General features: G+C 38.0%; 1 protein-coding gene and 3 non-coding genes across 4 annotated transcripts in view; all 4 read left to right on the top strand.

Moving 5' to 3' along the window:
• WDR43 (WD repeat domain 43) overlaps positions 1–17,099 on the top strand; it is a 56,083-nt gene that overhangs the window by 25,479 nt on the left and 13,505 nt on the right. The window contains exons 4-11 of the mRNA XM_004452348.5: positions 3,396–3,516; positions 4,280–4,419; positions 7,617–7,719; positions 10,130–10,194; positions 12,056–12,227; positions 13,488–13,574; positions 14,882–15,013; positions 16,578–16,709. Coding sequence (XP_004452405.2) covers positions 3,396–3,516; positions 4,280–4,419; positions 7,617–7,719; positions 10,130–10,194; positions 12,056–12,227; positions 13,488–13,574; positions 14,882–15,013; positions 16,578–16,709 — 952 coding nt within the window. The remainder of the gene's footprint in view (positions 1–3,395; positions 3,517–4,279; positions 4,420–7,616; positions 7,720–10,129; positions 10,195–12,055; positions 12,228–13,487; positions 13,575–14,881; positions 15,014–16,577; positions 16,710–17,099) is intronic.
• LOC111762717 (small nucleolar RNA SNORD53/SNORD92) lies at positions 3,901–3,985 on the top strand. The gene has a single exon (XR_002795760.1). It is a non-coding gene; the product is annotated as a small nucleolar RNA SNORD53/SNORD92 (small nucleolar RNA).
• On the top strand, positions 14,475–14,552 carry LOC111762721 (small nucleolar RNA SNORD53/SNORD92). The gene has a single exon (XR_002795764.1). It is a non-coding gene; the product is annotated as a small nucleolar RNA SNORD53/SNORD92 (small nucleolar RNA).
• On the top strand, positions 15,305–15,382 carry LOC111762722 (small nucleolar RNA SNORD53/SNORD92). Its single transcript, XR_002795765.1, has one exon. It is a non-coding gene; the product is annotated as a small nucleolar RNA SNORD53/SNORD92 (small nucleolar RNA).

Consider the following 17,099-nt stretch of genomic DNA (forward strand, 5'->3'; position numbering starts at 1 on the left):
AGCAATGTCCTCAGGGCAGGCCAAACTTCACAAAGAAACTTTCTCAGAAGCTATTCTCCCTTGGCCTCTGCCACTTTCCCTCCCTCTGCCTCCTCAGCAACCAACCCTGGATAGTAGGGATGGTGTTTGAGAAGGCAAATTATCTTTAGCCCTCTCTCAGGGCAAATAATGCCATGGTCCTATGGGACCTGGAAGTGTGTGACTCTTCCAGTTCAGTAGACTAAGTTTGCTGGCCAAAATCTGCATTTACTGTAGGCTTTGTCCTTCCCTATCCCCCCCTCTTGGGGGAAGAGGACCCCTGCAGCTACTTCAGTCTGTAGCCCCTGTAGTCCTTAGACTGCTGTTTGCTCCAAGGGTTGGGGGATGGGTGCCAGCAGCTTCTGCTGCAGCTTTACTCAAGGAATTTTTCCATCTAGCCAAGACTCCTTTCCTTTGCACCTCTCTCTCCAGGGTGGCATCTTGCCTTCCCTTGTAGACAGACTCTGCCTCTCCTCTAGCTATTTTTTTCTGGAGGGAAGCAATCCCTCTGTGTCTCTTATCTTCCTAATCCTCCATATTTCTGGAAGTCCCTCAACATAATGTTTTTAAGGATTGTCCTTGTTGTTGCATTTATCAGTACTTCATCCCTTTTTATGGCTGAGCAACATCATGCTGTATATGTATATCATGTTTTTTTGTCCATTCATCCATTCCTGGACATATGAGTGGTTTCCACCTTTTGTTTCTTGAGAATAATAGTGCTCTGAACATTTGTGCACCTGTATGTATGCAGCATTTGATACTAGTGAGGTTGGACATTTTCATATGTTGATCAACAATTTGTATTCTGTGAATTAATTGCCTGTTTATTTCCTTTATTTTTATTTTGAAATTTTCCTTCTTGATGTGAAGGGGTTGTTTATATGTTCTGGGTATTAATCCATTGTCTATAATATATATATTTTTGATATTTTCTCCTGGTCTTTTATTTTTTTTCCTTCAATTTGCAGCTTACCAATATTTCTTAAAATATGATGAGAGCATCTATTTTTTTAAAAGTCATGTTTTCATTGAAATATAGTCCAAATATTTTTTAAGCTTCATACAGCTCTTCTCCCACCCTTATGGCTAAATAAGATCACAGTTCCTATGTCCTTGGTAGAAATTCTAGAGCCTGCCAAGATTCTTCCCATGGATGAGTACTGGTTAAAATTGGTTTCCAATAACTTTGACATTTATGGCCCACTGGTTTTTCCATTTAAAAAGACCCTCACAACTAACATGGCAGTATTCCTACCAGCACAAAATATGGGAAACACAACTTTGACAAGAGAAGTATTTCAAAACCAACATTTAAAATCAAGAATATATTCAACTTTACAGTACACAGCACCTAAGCCATGCTGCTGTATGCATCACTTTCTAACATAGATGCTGAGGGAGGTGCATTTATACCAACTTTAGATGGGCCTAAGGAAGAAACCTCACCTATTTGACTATTTAGTTCAGGGCTGCTTGGGCAAAAACCACAGGGCTTGGGGCTAATGTAAAAAGAGGCACTTTGTATAAACCAAGATGGAAAAGATGAATCAAAGCACATTTTTCTTTATTTTTATGGTGGTTTGGGGGCCTAATCTTACTTTTATAACTGAAAAACAGTAGTTTCAGTGCACACAGGGGCACTGTGGTCAACAAGCACCGATACCCACAACACTTTCTATACTGCACACACTCAAGTGCAGGGCTTGATACATGCCTGTGAACACTGTTTGCTCAGCTGACCAAGGGTTGCATGATCCTGAGGCACCTCATGTGGAATGGGGTGGGGACCTGGGGTTACTTGTATTTTAATGCTGTGATTTATATTATACGGAAGTTTCATATAATTAAATTTTATATTATTAATTATAGCCCATAGTTTACATTAGGGACGACTATTCGTTGTACATTTATGACTTCTAAGAATTATTTTCTGGTAACATGTACAATCTAAAATTTCCCATTTTAACCACTTTCAAGTGTATAGTTCATGGTGTTAATTACATTCACAGTGTTGTGCTGTTACCACTACCATCTTTTTCCAAAACTTCCTATTACTCCAAATTTGCTACTTATTTTTAATCAATTGGTAATTTGTGTGTGTGTAAGGTAGTAATTTTGTTTTTCCAAATGACTAATTTTGATCCAATTCCACTTGACTGATGGAATAAGGTTTTTTTTCCTCCCACTTTTGAATTATTCTACTTTGGTAATAAGATACAGTTATTTCTTGATTTTTTTCCCATGCGTGGCTGAGCTCCCTGTGGCCACATTAATATGTGCTGCAAACTGCAAAGACACTTCCATCTTTGAGGTGTTATTAAAGGAATCATCTCTGTCTAGTTCTTTTGCCCCTTTCCATTGGGGTTGCATTCATGGATTTAGGCTAGAACCACTAACCTTTTTGGGCTGTAGTTTGAGAACTCATATGTGTTGCTAAGTGAATTAAAGGCCCTCACCTTTTAGGGAATGTGGGAACCGTGGTGGTGGTAGGATGGACTTGTGGAGGTCTGATGCTTTTGAGTTTTCTTGGGTGCCTTCGTCTGCCGTGGCTGTAGAAGAAATACCACAGGCTAGTTGGCTTAAACAACAGGATTTGTTGTCTACAACTTTGGAGACTAGAAGTCTAAAGTCAAGGTGTCAGCAGGATCAAGCCTTTTGAAGACTGTAGGGGTGTGGGGATGGTTGCTGGCAATCCGCAGCTCCATCTCTGTTTCTGTCTAATGGCCGTCTTGCTCCCCCTCTGTCTCTTCCTATAATGTCCATATTTCCTCTGTTTGAAAGGACTCCATTCAGACTACATTAAGGCCCACCCTCGTGGGTGCTGTAGCTCAATGGTAGAGCGCCTGCTTTGCATGCACGAGGTCCCAGGTTTGATCCCTGGCATCTCCTGGTAACTTATGAAACTAGGACTGTTATTTAGAAAGATGAAAAAATAGCTCAAACAACAAGGTCCACCTCATTCAGTTTGGCCTTACCTTTACTAATGACATCGTCAAAGGCCCTAGTCACCAGTGGGTCTATATTCACATGACAGGGGGTAGGACTTGAACAAGTCTTTGTGTGCCGCAGGACACTGGGCATTAACAGAACCCAAGCCGTGGTTCAAAGGATACACCGTCTACCAACTTGATGTTCCCAAAACTCTTACCACCCATTCCCTGACGCCCCTCTTAGTCAAAAGGGCCCCATTAGGAAGGCTTTACTGGAACGTTTTTATGTCCAGGGCTGCTTGCTGACACAAACTTTTAGAGAATGAAGTTTGATCTAGAGCCTTATTTTTAATACCTGGTATGTTTTTTTGTTTTGTTCTGTGTTTTTGTTTTGAGGCACGTTTTCTCACCACTGAGATGTTTTTGTTTCTTTTCACCATACAGCAAATGGAAAGGTGACAATAGCAGTGTCAGTTCCCTGTGTATCAGCCCAAATGGAAAGATGTTGCTTTCAGCTGGTCGAACAATCAAGCTTTGGGCTTTGGAGACCAAAGAAGTCTACAGAGTGAGTGATCAAATTAGTTGCAAACATGGTAAAGTCTCAGTCGTATAGATTAAGTATAGGGAAAGACAGAACTATGAGCCATTGCATAAGTTTCCTAATACAGATTCTTTATTTTCAGTATCAAATAATAGAACTAACAGGCTAAAGTTAGCTTTCATGTCTAATTTGTTGCTGTTAAATAGGTTAAACAAGCCAACTTCACATGCACTGGGGAAAAAAATAGAACAAATAAAAGAAATGTGAAATTAAAAATCTTTTACTTTCCTGTGGTTTGATTGCTTGCATCCATTATTTGGTCTACTTATAATATTGCACTATGAAGACTTAGTAATATGTTTTCTGAAGAGTTAAAAAATGTTTTCCTGAGGAGTTACTGAGGTTTTGGTGCTGTGATGATGCCTTAAAATTGTGGTTTCGACTCACCGAGAGCAAAATGAGGACCTACAATTCCTTGGCTGTGTCTGAGCACCCAAATACTCCTTTAAAAAATGGATACAATTAAGTGAATCTTTAACTCAAAAATGGAATAAAGGTTGTGCAGTAGGGTTGTGGGAGTTAGAAGGAGCATGTTAATTTTCAGTGTTTTCTGATGGACTTTTTAAACGGGGAAATAGAGCATAGATAACCTCAGTTGCTTCAAATTTAATGGTTCTTTTCAATCTGTAGCTCTGCCTTCAAATATGTAGCATCTGTATCTTTCTTGTGATACTCTTGTTACTACTTTGAATCCATCCCCTCCTAAATGAGATTTAACTTTCTCTAGCACTTCACAGGACACGCGACGCCAGTCTCATCACTGATGTTCACAACCATCAGACCTCCTAACGAGAGCCAACCCTTTGATGGGATCACAGGTCTTTATTTCTTGTCTGGAGCAGTACATGACCGGTTACTTAATGTCTGGTATGTAGTCTTCTGGATTTGGGAGGCAACTTTGCCTCGAAAGAATCTGATAAAGCTTACATGATATAATATAAATGATGAGTCTGAGACTCTCTATATTGTGTTTAAGCTTGGATTTCCTTAGACTTGTAATAAAGAATCCACCTTTTTGGGAATAATATAAGGGTATTATATTGCGTCTCCTCTGTGTTTAGAGGTACATGGATTTACTATTTTATGGCTGGGTAATTGTAAAAGTTCTCTTTTTCCTTTTTGATTTTAGGCAAATATTTGATTTTGATATATATGAGTATTTATAACATAATAGCATCGATAATCGTCAAATGTGTATCTCTTTAAAAAAATTGATGGTGATGATTCATAAGACAAAATTCTTCTGATCACCTTTAAAACCACTGGCTTAATCATATTTCCTAGTTATGCCTCTTTGATCAAATTTAATTAAATTTAGTTCTAGAGGCTTTAACACTTAAGAAATTAATAATGTCAGAAAGTTACAGTATACCATTAGGTTCCCTGACATGACCCAGGTACTTCAGTCAAAATGCTTTACCCCTTTGCCTCTTAGTTCTTCATACCAAGAGGTCTCCAGCTACAAAGTTTCTATACTAGAAATGTTTGATTTCTGTTATATTGTAAAGATCCTGAAAATAGTATTTTATCATGTCTTATGGCTTCAAAATAGCATTTTATCATGTCTCGTGACTTCTCTTCGTAACAGTAAACTAAATTTAAAAAGACAAATTTAAAACCCGTGTTGAAAGACAGTTCAACAAGACCATTTGTGAAGCTCTACAAACTTTGTATGTTGGTGGGTAGAAAAATCTAAAGTTCCCAGATAGTTACCTTTGAAATACACATTCCTGTAAGGAAGAAACATGTGAAGGTTTCTTGCTATTGAATGAAGAAAAAAAACCACAAAGACCTTTCATATTACAACAAGGAGTCTGTACTCCCTCCCCTTGGTAGGCTAAGATAAGTTTCTTCTGTACATGGTGGTCTGAGGGTAATGATTTGTATATGCATAGTACATATGACTTCATGTCGATGAATGATGTTTTGTTAGGAGTGTATTGTACATGAAGGCATTTAGGGAGGGTTTGTCAAATCAACTTTCTTAAGTTTCTTCTAGACCTAAGTTAATTGAGATTGTTTACTGGTAAACATATAAAGTTCACTAGTTGATAAAATGAACTGACTTTGAATCATGTTTGTAAACTACGTTGTTACTCAATTTAAAATTTTTTGCTACCTAGATGTATAACAGCTTTATTGAGGTATTACTGACATATGTAATAAATTGCATGCTTAAAGTATACAGTTTGATAAGTTTTGACACATGTACACCTGTGAAACCACCACAGTCAAGGTGATGAATCTATTCATTGCTCTCAAGAGTTTCCTCATGCCCCTTTGGATTCCCCTTCCCTACCTGTTTCCAGGCTTGTTTACAGTTTTGGGGCAGGACAATTAAAGTTACCATGGGCTCTTCTGTACAGCTCTCTATGGGATGTAGGTTCTCATTTTCTGTTCTTAGGAAATTGTCAAACTTGTTTTCAGTATACCGTTTTGCATTCCCACTAGCGGTATAGGAAAGTATTAATTCTTTCCCATTCTCACCAACTCTTGGTGTGGTCATTTTTTTCATTCCAGTAGATGTGTAGTGGTATCTCATTGTGGTTTCGAATTTACATTTCACTAATGGCTAATGATGTTGAGGCTTTTATGTGCTTACCTGCAGTATGAATATTTTCTTTGATGAAATGTCCATTCAAATATTTTTTTGCCCATTTTTAAATTGGATTCTTGTTGAATTTTAATAGTTCCAGATACAAGTCTGCTTTCAGGTATATACTTTGCAAACATTTTCTCCTAGTCTGTGATTTGTATTTCATTCTCTTAGTCTCTTTTGAAGAGCAGAAACTTAATTTTGATGTGGTCTATTACATGTTTAGAAATCTTTGCATAACCCAAAATCACAGGATTTTCCTGGAAGTTTTATAGTTTTAGGTTTGCATTTAATTCTATGATCACCTTTGAGTTAATTTTTGTATGTGGTATGAGGAATGGATTAAAGTTCATGTTTTTACTTTTATCGATGTTAAATTTTTCCACTACCATTTTTTAAAGACTGTCCTTTCTCCACTGAATTGCCTATGCACATTTGTTGAAATTAGTTGTTGCTGTGTTTGCATGTGTGTACCTTTTTCTGGTCTCTGTTTCATAATTGCTATTAAGTTAATTCTCCTCAAATTTTGATCTGTAGATGCAATGTAATCCCAGTTTAAGTCCCAGCAGGCCTTTTCAATTAGCAATAATTGTGCCTTGGATAAACCTCATGGACTATGATATTGTTGCTGGGCAAAATTTCCCAGCAGGCCTTTTTGTAGAACTTCATAAAGTGATTCTAAAATTCAAATGGAAATGCAAAGGACAGAATAGCCAGAACAACTTCAATAAAGGTGAATGTTGAGCACTAACATTGCCTGATTCCAAGACTTAGGAATCATAGTCATCCAGGCAGTTAGTTGGTCTTGGCAGCATGATAGACACATAAATGAATGGAAGAGAATATAGAGTGTGGTTCATTCTTTATACTGATATAGACTCATGAATGCTTTTTCTTTTTCTTTTCTTTTTTTTTTTAAGATTTATTTTTATTTATTTAATTCCTCTCCCCTCCCCCGGTTGTCTGTTTTCTGTGTCTATTTGCTGCGTCTTGTTTCTTTGTCCGCTTCTGTTGTCGTCAGCGGTGCAGGAAGTGTGGGCGGCGCCATTCCTGGGCAGGCTGCTCCCTCCTTCGCGCTGGGCGGCTCTCCTTATGGGTGCACTCCTTGCGCATGGGGCTCCCCTACGCAGGGGACACCCTTGCGTGGCACGGCACTCCTTGCGCGCATCAGCACTGCGCATGGGCCAGCTCCACACGGGTCAAGGAGGCCCTGGGCTTGAACCGCGGACCTCCCATGTGGTAGACGGACGCCCTAACCACTGGCCAAAGTCCGTTTCCCATGAATGCTTTTTCTTTTCCCAAGTGGTCATGGTATATGGTAGTGAATGCTTCACTTATTTTGATCTTTGGTCACCTTATTTAGTTTTCAGCATTGGGATTCTAATGCTGTCATCATCCCTTTTAGGTGCTGTCTTCCCCACGCCCCCCCTTCCTGCCTCTTTAGCTAATCCCAGGTTTTGTTATCTAGGCAGGTCCGGTCAGAAAATAAAGAAAAGAATGCGGTGATGTCTTTCACAGTCACAGATGAACCTGTCTATATTGACCTGATTTTGTCAGAAAACAAAGAAGAGGTAAATGGCTCAATTTTTGGGAATGTTTTTGTATTTCACAAAGGTTATTTTTTTCAAAGTAAGGTTTGATGATTTAATGACTCATTGGGAAAGAAGGAGGGGGCATTTGGGAAGACCAATGACATAGAATAAAAGTCTTCTTAGATGTCAGAGTGACCATTAAATCTGTAAAAAAAAGCTCTAATGAGGGGAAGGGAAATTTTTATATGCAAAGGTAGTACATTTTGGAATTCATTATGTGGACTAATAAAAATTAATGAGGGTGGGTTTTAATAGCAACATATATATGATTTTTCTGTTAGGTGCTTCATTTTTGTTACAAAACCTTGTCACTTGTAGGACCTAAGGTACATTTTGCTGTACGAGCAGCATCCTAATGTTTGATGCTTTTTTATTTCAGAATTTTGCACAAAAATAGTAGATTCTATGTTTGTAACATTTTCAGCATTTAGCATACCTGACATCACTGCAGTGCTTTCATATTTGTGTTTCTGTTACCCTAAAGGTACTTAGGATTTTGATTTGGACAGAATCTTAGTCTTTCAATGAAAGTGAAGGCATTTCACTTTAAGTACAACCTAGGTTTTGAAAGACATGTTGCATAAATCTCTAACAGTAGTTTTTTATTGTGTTTTAGTAGTTCTGAAAAGTGTTGTAGTGGAAAGAGCATTGGCTTAAAAGATCAATTCTATTGCTAATGTAATCAAGGGCAAGTAAACAGATGGAAGAATCTTGGCTTTCTAATGTGAATGGCTGGTGTGTCAGTGTGGATTATCTCACGGAAGGACCTTTCTCACTTAAGTAGTCCAGGTCAGATAGTAATAGCATCCGTTAGCTATTTTCAGTATTTTAGAAAAATCTAATAGAAATCCAACACATAACCATGGTACATATACAATTTAATTGTTTTCAGTACACTTATTATGTCTGTACATTCAGTGTAGGTAATGCACCAGTTATCTCATGATGGCTAGACATATTGATCATTGGAAATTTCTGTTGTAAAATCAGAAACAATTGAGTATTTGTCCCTGTAACTATTAAAGAAAGAAGTTGATTTAACTTGAAATGACTTTTTAAAAAAATTGTATGTTTTTTTCCCAGAGGTTCCTTAAATCCCAAAAGCAAGTGATTTATATAAGAAAAATATCCTCTATTGGAATATGAAAACTTGCTCAAAGACTGAGTCTTTGTTTTCTATTACTGACTGTGAATTCTTTTGTTTTAAATTTAATTTAGAGTTTATCTCAGAATAAATTGATATATACTTAAAAATTATCAATAATAAAATGAAAGAGGTAGGCTTTCTGTTTTTTGTCAAGACTTTTTAAACTTAGTGGGAGTGATGAATCCTGATTATCAAGAAGGAAGCCAAGTTCTAATTTTGTCATTTTATATAAAATTGTAGTTATAGTGATAATTTAAAATAGAAATTCCAGATAAAACCTTGATTCTGATGTTGCAATATATTCTGCCTGTGTTTCCCTAAAAAGTTATCAACCTATGTAGACATTTTGATGGGACTGAAAGATATCTGTCAGTAGGGGTTGTGGTGGAAGAGGGGACTAGAAAATTTGATGGGGAAAAGTAATCTTATCTCACAACTTGCATATGCTGCTAAATGTCAGAAGCAAACAAAATTTTCCTTAATACTTTTCCCATTTCTGATATTTCTTATCTTTAAATAAAACAGCAATTACCTGTTATAATTCTCAAAGTGCTTTGACATACAAAGGGAGCCTTAAAATGTTTTATGTATTTCTTTCTCCCAGGATATTTGCTGCTGTCTGAATTCTTCCATTACTTTCAGACCTAGACTAGAGACAGCACCTTTTTGGAAGTGGTGCTTTGAATGTTCTAAGGCTTTCGTTTAAGCTTTCTTAAGAAAACTCAAAACTTTCAGTTTTGGGTGGTAGACCCTTGAGATGCAAGACCTACAGTGCAGTGTGGGGTATCCAGGCAGCTGGGTTACTCGAAAGGACCAGAGAGAAGAGGTGACCCCTCCCCCCAGCCCCTTTTCCCAGCCTTCAGAACAGAATGGCCTTCCCAACAGCCCTGGCTGCTCGGACATGACACAGGGCTGAGCACAGAGGCCGGCAGTGTCACTCCATGCTGCCAGCCTCTGCCTTGTGTGGCTGTGTTCATCCACCTTCTGAGGCTGCCTTCTCCATGACTGTGCTATCTGGGTCTAACAACTGATTTAAAACTTGACTATAACAACAGTATTCATCGTTATTTTGATGGCAGTAATTATCTTTAATTGCAAGAGTTGTGCTTTCTTGCTGTTGTAACCTTTTCTCCGGTTATTTCAAGGGGTATGGAGGAGAGGTGAGGGTTGTTAAGTTAGATTGGGGAAGGAAGCTATCATCTGTGTTTGCTGTAAAGTAATCAGTTACATTTTTTCTTTTAGCCTGTTAAGTTAGCTGTTGTTTGCAGAGATGGTCAAGTTCATCTTTTTGAACACATACTAAATGGGTAAGTAGGAAGTTTTTCAAGTTGGAAATTTCTTCCCCTGACTTACTACTTTGTTCATTATTCTATTGCAATACTTTTTGCATTGTATTATTTTTAAGTAAGGTGGTTTTGAAAGCATTCTGAAAATTCCTAGTTTATTTAACTATGTACATTCCCAGTTAAATGTCAAGTTCCTGGAGCTGTGCACCATTTCTCAACCTGGTTTTGGTTAGAAGAGTGGCTACTTATGCTATGTTTTTATTAGTGTTGGTAGTTCTAGTGATGGAATTTAAAAGAAGGTGGCTCAGTTGGAGACTTGCTTGTGGACTTTGGTGAAGTCTTAATTTCTCTCCTTGGTTGTGCTTTAATTCCCCTTGCTACAAGTATGCATATCAGTGAAGCATTGCAATGCAAGTGCTTTGGTGGACAGACAGGAAGTGTTGTTAAAAGGTTGAGTAGTAGTAGTACTAGAGTAGGAGTTGAGGAACTGTGACCTGCAGGCTGTATCCAAAAGAGACCTGTGTAGCTTGCAGAACCTAAAATGGTTACTACCAAGTCCAGTAATGAAAAAGTTTGCCAACCCTTGCAGTGTGTTAGAAACAAATTCTGAGATTTAGTTACGTGCACTATTATGTTAGAGTTTAACATGATTTCAACTTTTCATTGTCATTTGATATCCTTTTAAAATCTTAGTATAGGAATTTAAGTAGAAACAAATTATGAAAGTAATATATATATTCATTTTTAAACATTTGGGATGCATAGAAGAATTGATTGTGAAGTTTGAGTATCCCTAGAGATAATCAATAGTATTTTGGCTGGTATTGCTGGGAGTCTTTGTTTACAAAGTCATCTGTAATACGAAGATTTCTTCCTAAGCAGTGGTAAGCTACTGAAGGAGAAGCACAGGGATGATGGGATTTGCCCTGTGTTTTAATACAGTCCTCATCTCTGTTGAGAATGGACTACAGAGGAGTAAAGGCTGAAGCAGAGAGACCAAAAATCATTGCTAGGGCTGGTTATGGAGTCAGGATCCTAGACAGAGTGAGGTGGAAAGTTGGGAGGGACAATTGACTGCTTAAAATGGCAGCGTAGGAGGATGTGCGCTTACAGGTGGTAAGTGGTGGGAGGGTGTTGAGAGCATGAGGACTGGCTGCCTGAGGTTAGGATGCATGTGGTCACTGGAGATGGGAAAGTCAAGACCTGAGAGGCCAGGATGCTAGGAGGGTCATCAGCCTTAATACCAGATACGGAAATCACTAGAAAGGAATTCCCTAGAGTGGTGTGGGAAAGAATGACAGTGAGCTGGAGCTCATTGGGTGATGGCAGGAAGGAGGATGGGTAGGTGGTATCTGGTGACAAGAATTTCTAAGGTTTTAGAGATAAAGGAGGAAGAGGTCTTTGTCTTGAAGTGCCAATGAAAAACCAGGAGAACTCTTGAATCCTGCAGTCAATTGTCCCTCCCAGCTTTCCACCTCACTCTGTCTAGGCCCCTGACACAGTGGTGTGGGAGAAAAAACAGCTACAGCTTGGGAGGGCTGCTGGGGTGGGCTAGGATAGAGCAGGAAGGTGAAGGGCACTTTAGAGATGGCATCGCAGAAGCAGTTTTGCGGATGACTGCGTTCCAGAGGGGCATAGTTGGATTCGGGAGAGGTGCAAGGGAACTGACAGAGTGGGAGAGAAGGGCAGAATTTGGTGGTGAGGTTGTGAGTGCCATTGGGGTCAGGGAAAAGGCAAGAGAGGGGGCACTGTGTGCTGGGTACCCCGGTCCACCCCTGATGACGCTGTAGGGCCGGAGAATTTGATGTGAACTTTGCAGAATTAGTGTGAGATATTCTGATTTCAAATTCTCTAATCTGTTTTCCTTTTTCCCCATTTCTAGATACTGTAAAAAACCTTTGACTTCAAACTGCACAATTCAGATAGCAACACCTGGGAAAGGCAAGAAATCTACACCAAAGCCCATCCCTATTCTAGCAGCTGGGTTTTGCTCAGACAAAATGTCCTTGTTGCTTGTGTATGGCAGTTGGTTTCAGCCCGCCATTGAGCGAGTGGTACGTAGCAGCAGCTCTGAAGTAAGACAGTAGAGCATCAAAATGTCTCTGGAAGAGAATATGTTTAAAACGAACTATTGATTTGCTTAATGGAACACTTAAAGAATATATTTTTCTCTAATGAAAGGACTTTTCATCACTGGGTGGTTTTTTTAGTTTGTGAGACTTGTATATATTTTATTTAACTCAGTATATCCAGTATTTTTTTGGGGGGGGGGGGTCTTTGAAATCTTGGAAACACTTGCAGCACATGCAAGCCAGGTTTTAAGTGCTCAGTAGCTACATGTGCCTAGCAGCAACTGTCTTAGTGCAGATATAATTTCTGTGTGAATTTTGCCCAGTTACACAAAAGTTAACTCTTTCAATAGACGAGTCCTTAGTCGTAGCACTTCTAAGTGCTGCTGTAAGAGACAAGTACAATGATTTTACATGTTTGATTATAGAAGTTTCTTTGAAGATTCGTTACTACAAGCATGTCCAATAGCTGGTGATTTCTTGAAATTGCATTTATTATACATTTATTCAGTAGGGACTTGATGGAGACCATGAGTGGAATATCACATGTCCAAAGAAACACTGGTTGAGTTTTTTTGAAAAATACTTAAGGAAGTTAATTCATGTGTGGATATGGCTTAATACAAAAGGGGGATACGTGTAAGCTGTGAAATACCTCCATGCCACCTGTGATCCCCCAGCCCCCTCTCCAGATGCAGCCAGTGTCACCTGGGTTTGTGTGTTTTTTTCAAAGCTGTAGATTTTATGAGCATATAGGATTGCACATAGCCTTAAACCCTGAATGGGTACATCCATACTTTGCTGCATCTGGCTTTTTCCCCCATTTAATAAGTCTCAAAGGCCATCCCTATTACTGTACTGTCTTTGACTTGGCTTGTGCAAAGGGTAGCAGCGGCAAGTTTTAGTGTAGGACTGTTCTTGTTTGAGTATAGAGCATTCTTTATAATGATTTCTTCAAAAATCTGTTACATTAAAAAAATTGATATTTTAAAGCTGTAAATGTGAAAAATCCAAGCTGTTCAGAACTGAGGAAAGCAAAGGACATGCCTCATTGTATCCATTTTCCCTTTCTTCTCAGCCACCATCAGACTGACAGTCTGTGGCCAGTAGTTTTGTTCTGAAGCATTCCATCCTTTCTTGTATTTTTGTAAAAAATGCACAGTTTTTCATTTTGTTCTTATTCCCAGTTTTGTTTGACACTGTCTCTTTTTTCTGCACTCTTCCCTTTTAAAAATATTTTCCCAGGCTTTAAACTCCAAAGAACCTCATATGTGTTTAGTAAGAGATACTTCAAATTGCTGGGCCCCAAAAGTAGAAACTGCTATAACCAAGGTGAGTGCCTTACAGACTGGAAGTGGAGAAAAATGAGGGTGAATGGAATTGTTAATGGAGTATAATATTTAGACTGACTTCATTTATCTTTCATATTCTTTTACTTTATTATCTTCATCAAGATCTTGTCGGATTATGGTGTTTTCGATACCAAGATTGTAAAGATTTCTGTATTCTTTTTTAAAAATTTATTTTATTGATAAATATTAATAAAGCATACAATTCACCCAAAGTGTACAATTGATTGTATTTGGTATAATCACATAGCTGTGCATTTCTGTCTTCTTGCCTTCTTGAATGAATGACAGAATAGGTTAGGTGACTGGGAGTTGAAGACCCTGGGCTCTAGATCTTCCCTGCACCGCATGGTTGCTAATCGGGGCTTCACGCACAGCTCTCCTGATATGTAGCAACAAAACTTAAGTAACTGTTAGTTCTGAACACATAGTTCTGAGCATTTGAGGGCTTACCTTTGTAAGACTGCCTTACTGGTAACATTGTAATTAATTGATTTGAAGCCCTAGGTTTTTTGAAATTGAATAATTTGCACTCTTCACGTTTATTTGCATGACTTTTCTAAATGAAATTGGCATAGTTTGAGTCATGTAAAAAGGAAGTATGTAGGAATTAAGTCCTTCTCTTTTCTCTGGTTCATATTTGAGTTAAGCAACATTTACATACCAGGTTACTCACGCAAGTAATGTGCTTTGGACTTAATCAGATACCTTTATCAAGAAATTATTTCATCTGTCTCAGTACTTAGAGGAATATTTTATTGATGATGAGGAGTCCTGTATTTCAAGGTGAAATAAACCATGTTGGTTCTCTGTTTGGAATATCATTTTTACATCTACCTGTAGATATCCTATGTTGGTAGTTTGAGAAAAGGAAAGCCAAGTCATGCTATGATGACATCCATGTGGTTTCGCTTCTGGCTGAGTTTCAGTGATGACACCTTTCTCTTGGCTGTCTGAGCATTTCTGGCACAGACGGATTACTGGAGGTAGTTTAAAAATGTGTAGCTATAACATTTTAAAATCAAAGTGCCCTTGTATAATCAGTGCATTTTATTTTTCTTGGTTTTTACTTTTGAGTGGTATTGTAAGCTTTAAAATTGTTAAATTATACGTTATTTAAAAATTTATTTGCTAACATTCAGTTAATACTTAGTTTTTGTTCACATGATAATTATTTTGAGTTTTCTGATAGTAAAACCTTTCATAAGCTCTTAGTTTGCTCATTAAGGTTAAATCTTGTAAGGAGTAAGCGTAATTTCCTTTTCCGCTCTTCCCATTCCTGTTTAACAGGTGAGAACGCCAGTGATGAATTCTGAAGCAAAGATTCTGGTGCCTGGACTTCCTGGTCATCGTGCAGCTATCAAGCCTGCTCTTCCACAAACCGAGGAATTAGAGAACAAGAGGAAATTAGGGGAGAATGAGGTAATACAGCCACTTTGGCCGAATGTTTGAGTTTAAGGTTTAAGATTGCTTTGGAGAGTCTAGTAAATATTGGATAGAGCTAAAGGTGAAACTTCAGAAACTTAATGAAATTGTTGCTGCTATCTTCTCTTTTATCCCTGGAGTGTGGGTCCCAGATTTCTTGATCGTGACCTTTGTAAGATTTTGGCCCATTGTTTAATGGAGAAGATAGAACTTTTATTAACTAAAGAGGGTATTGTTTTGGCCATTTGTTGATAGCTGATAACATGATCGAATAAGTTCAGCCAGGACTTGCCATGATGACTTGAGTTTGGTTTCGCATCTTGCTGAGTTCCAGTGATGCCTCTTTTCTCTTGGCTGTCTGAGCAGTCCTGGCGGGGTAAGTGCTTATTGGTCTTTAAAGTGATTGTTGTCATAACTTCGTAAAGCATTTTTTTTCCCTCTAAACTTCCAAGTATTTCTTTACTTGCCATTCACAGCCCTCTTTTTCGTCTTTCATTCATATTCTTCTGGTCTAAGAAATGTAGAATTCTAGCTGTTCTATAATGAGAAGAAGATTATTTCAAAAGCTTTTAAGTTTTTTAGTGGATCACTTGTTCTTTAGCTGATTTTACATGTTAGACTTTTTTTGAAAGGTATAATCTTGCTGTTCACAAAATTAATTCTTTAATGATGTTGTAGATTTTCAAACCTGAGTTTGAAAATGAAGTCCTGGGAGTGGATGTGGCTTAAGCAGTTGAGGGCCCACCTCCCACATGGGAGGTCCTAGGTTAGGTACCCTATGCCTTCTAAAGAAAAAGCACATACTACCAAAAAACAGTGAGCAAATCAACAACAACCAACAGACAATGGGTAAAAACAGCAAGCAAACAGAAAACAAGGAGCAAACAGATGAAGGAGCCATCTCGGGAGTGGGGGTATGTGTATAGAAGTGCCAACTTTCATTAGTTTGTTCTAGATCCAACCCTTTAATTTCTTCCTGCCTTTTTAATGTTTTAGAAGTTATGAGAATCCAAACATGGGGCTTTTCTGAAACACATCTGTTTGGTTTTTTGTTTGTGGAATATTTGCACTGGGCCTTGGTGTAGAGCGTGGTTTGTCAGGCTTGCTTTAACTAGGGAAGAGTTCTATATAATTGAAAAAAATTTGGGATAGCATATTGCATCATATTAACTATATGCTTTATCTTAAATTTCAAATGTTTTTAGGAAAATTTGTTTTTTTTTTTTTTTTAAGGAAAATTTGGTTTTGTAGCCTATCTAGCTAATAAAACATTATTTGGAGCTAAGTGGTAAGGATAAAAATAGGACAGTATTTTACAGGTGGTTTTGGTGATGATAATTTGTATCCTTTGGCAGATCTGTGGTTGGTGGTAGGAATAGTTATAGTGGGGGAAGATTCTGTGATGGTAAGTCTTTTCTTGTGCTTTAGCAATCAGATGCCAGATTCTTGAAGCCCTGGCTTTTTGTCTCCTCTCAGATAAAGGCACAAAGTAATGTGAACAAAACCATTCTCTGAATAATAGGCTACAATGAACATTAACCAGATCATTTCTGTTTTGTAGGTTAGCATCGAAGAACGCCTGGGAGCAATGGATATAGATACAAAAAAAGAAAAGGCTGACTGTCCACAGACGAATAGCTTTTCAGTTCTTCTCACACAAGGTTTAGAAAGTAATGATTTCGAAATATTAAATGTAAGTGTTATAGTAATTTTTTAATGAATTAAGATAGTTAATTTTTTATGTACCATTCATCAAATCATGTTGCATAGTTTTGAATTTAATATTTTAAGAACTTAGTAAAATATATGTCACTTGGTGGCACTGTGCAGACAGTTACCAACCTACAAAGGGATCGTGTTATTTTGAACCCGGAATGCATTTTCTCATAGAAATATTGTTTTGAATGGTTATTAGGTTCTTGGGCTTAGTCCAAAAAAGCCTTTATGAATAGAGTGTAGCTGAACTATAATACTCAGCATTCTAGATCACAATTTATATTTTTTTCTGTAGGAAAATGCGTTCCTGAGTTTTAACTCTGGATTCCAGAAACTTATTTCCCCCTGGCCGTGAGAGGGGGCAGTG

This window comes from Dasypus novemcinctus, chromosome 25, assembly GCF_030445035.2.
Source record: "Dasypus novemcinctus isolate mDasNov1 chromosome 25, mDasNov1.1.hap2, whole genome shotgun sequence".
Taxonomy (NCBI): domain Eukaryota; kingdom Metazoa; phylum Chordata; class Mammalia; order Cingulata; family Dasypodidae; genus Dasypus; species Dasypus novemcinctus.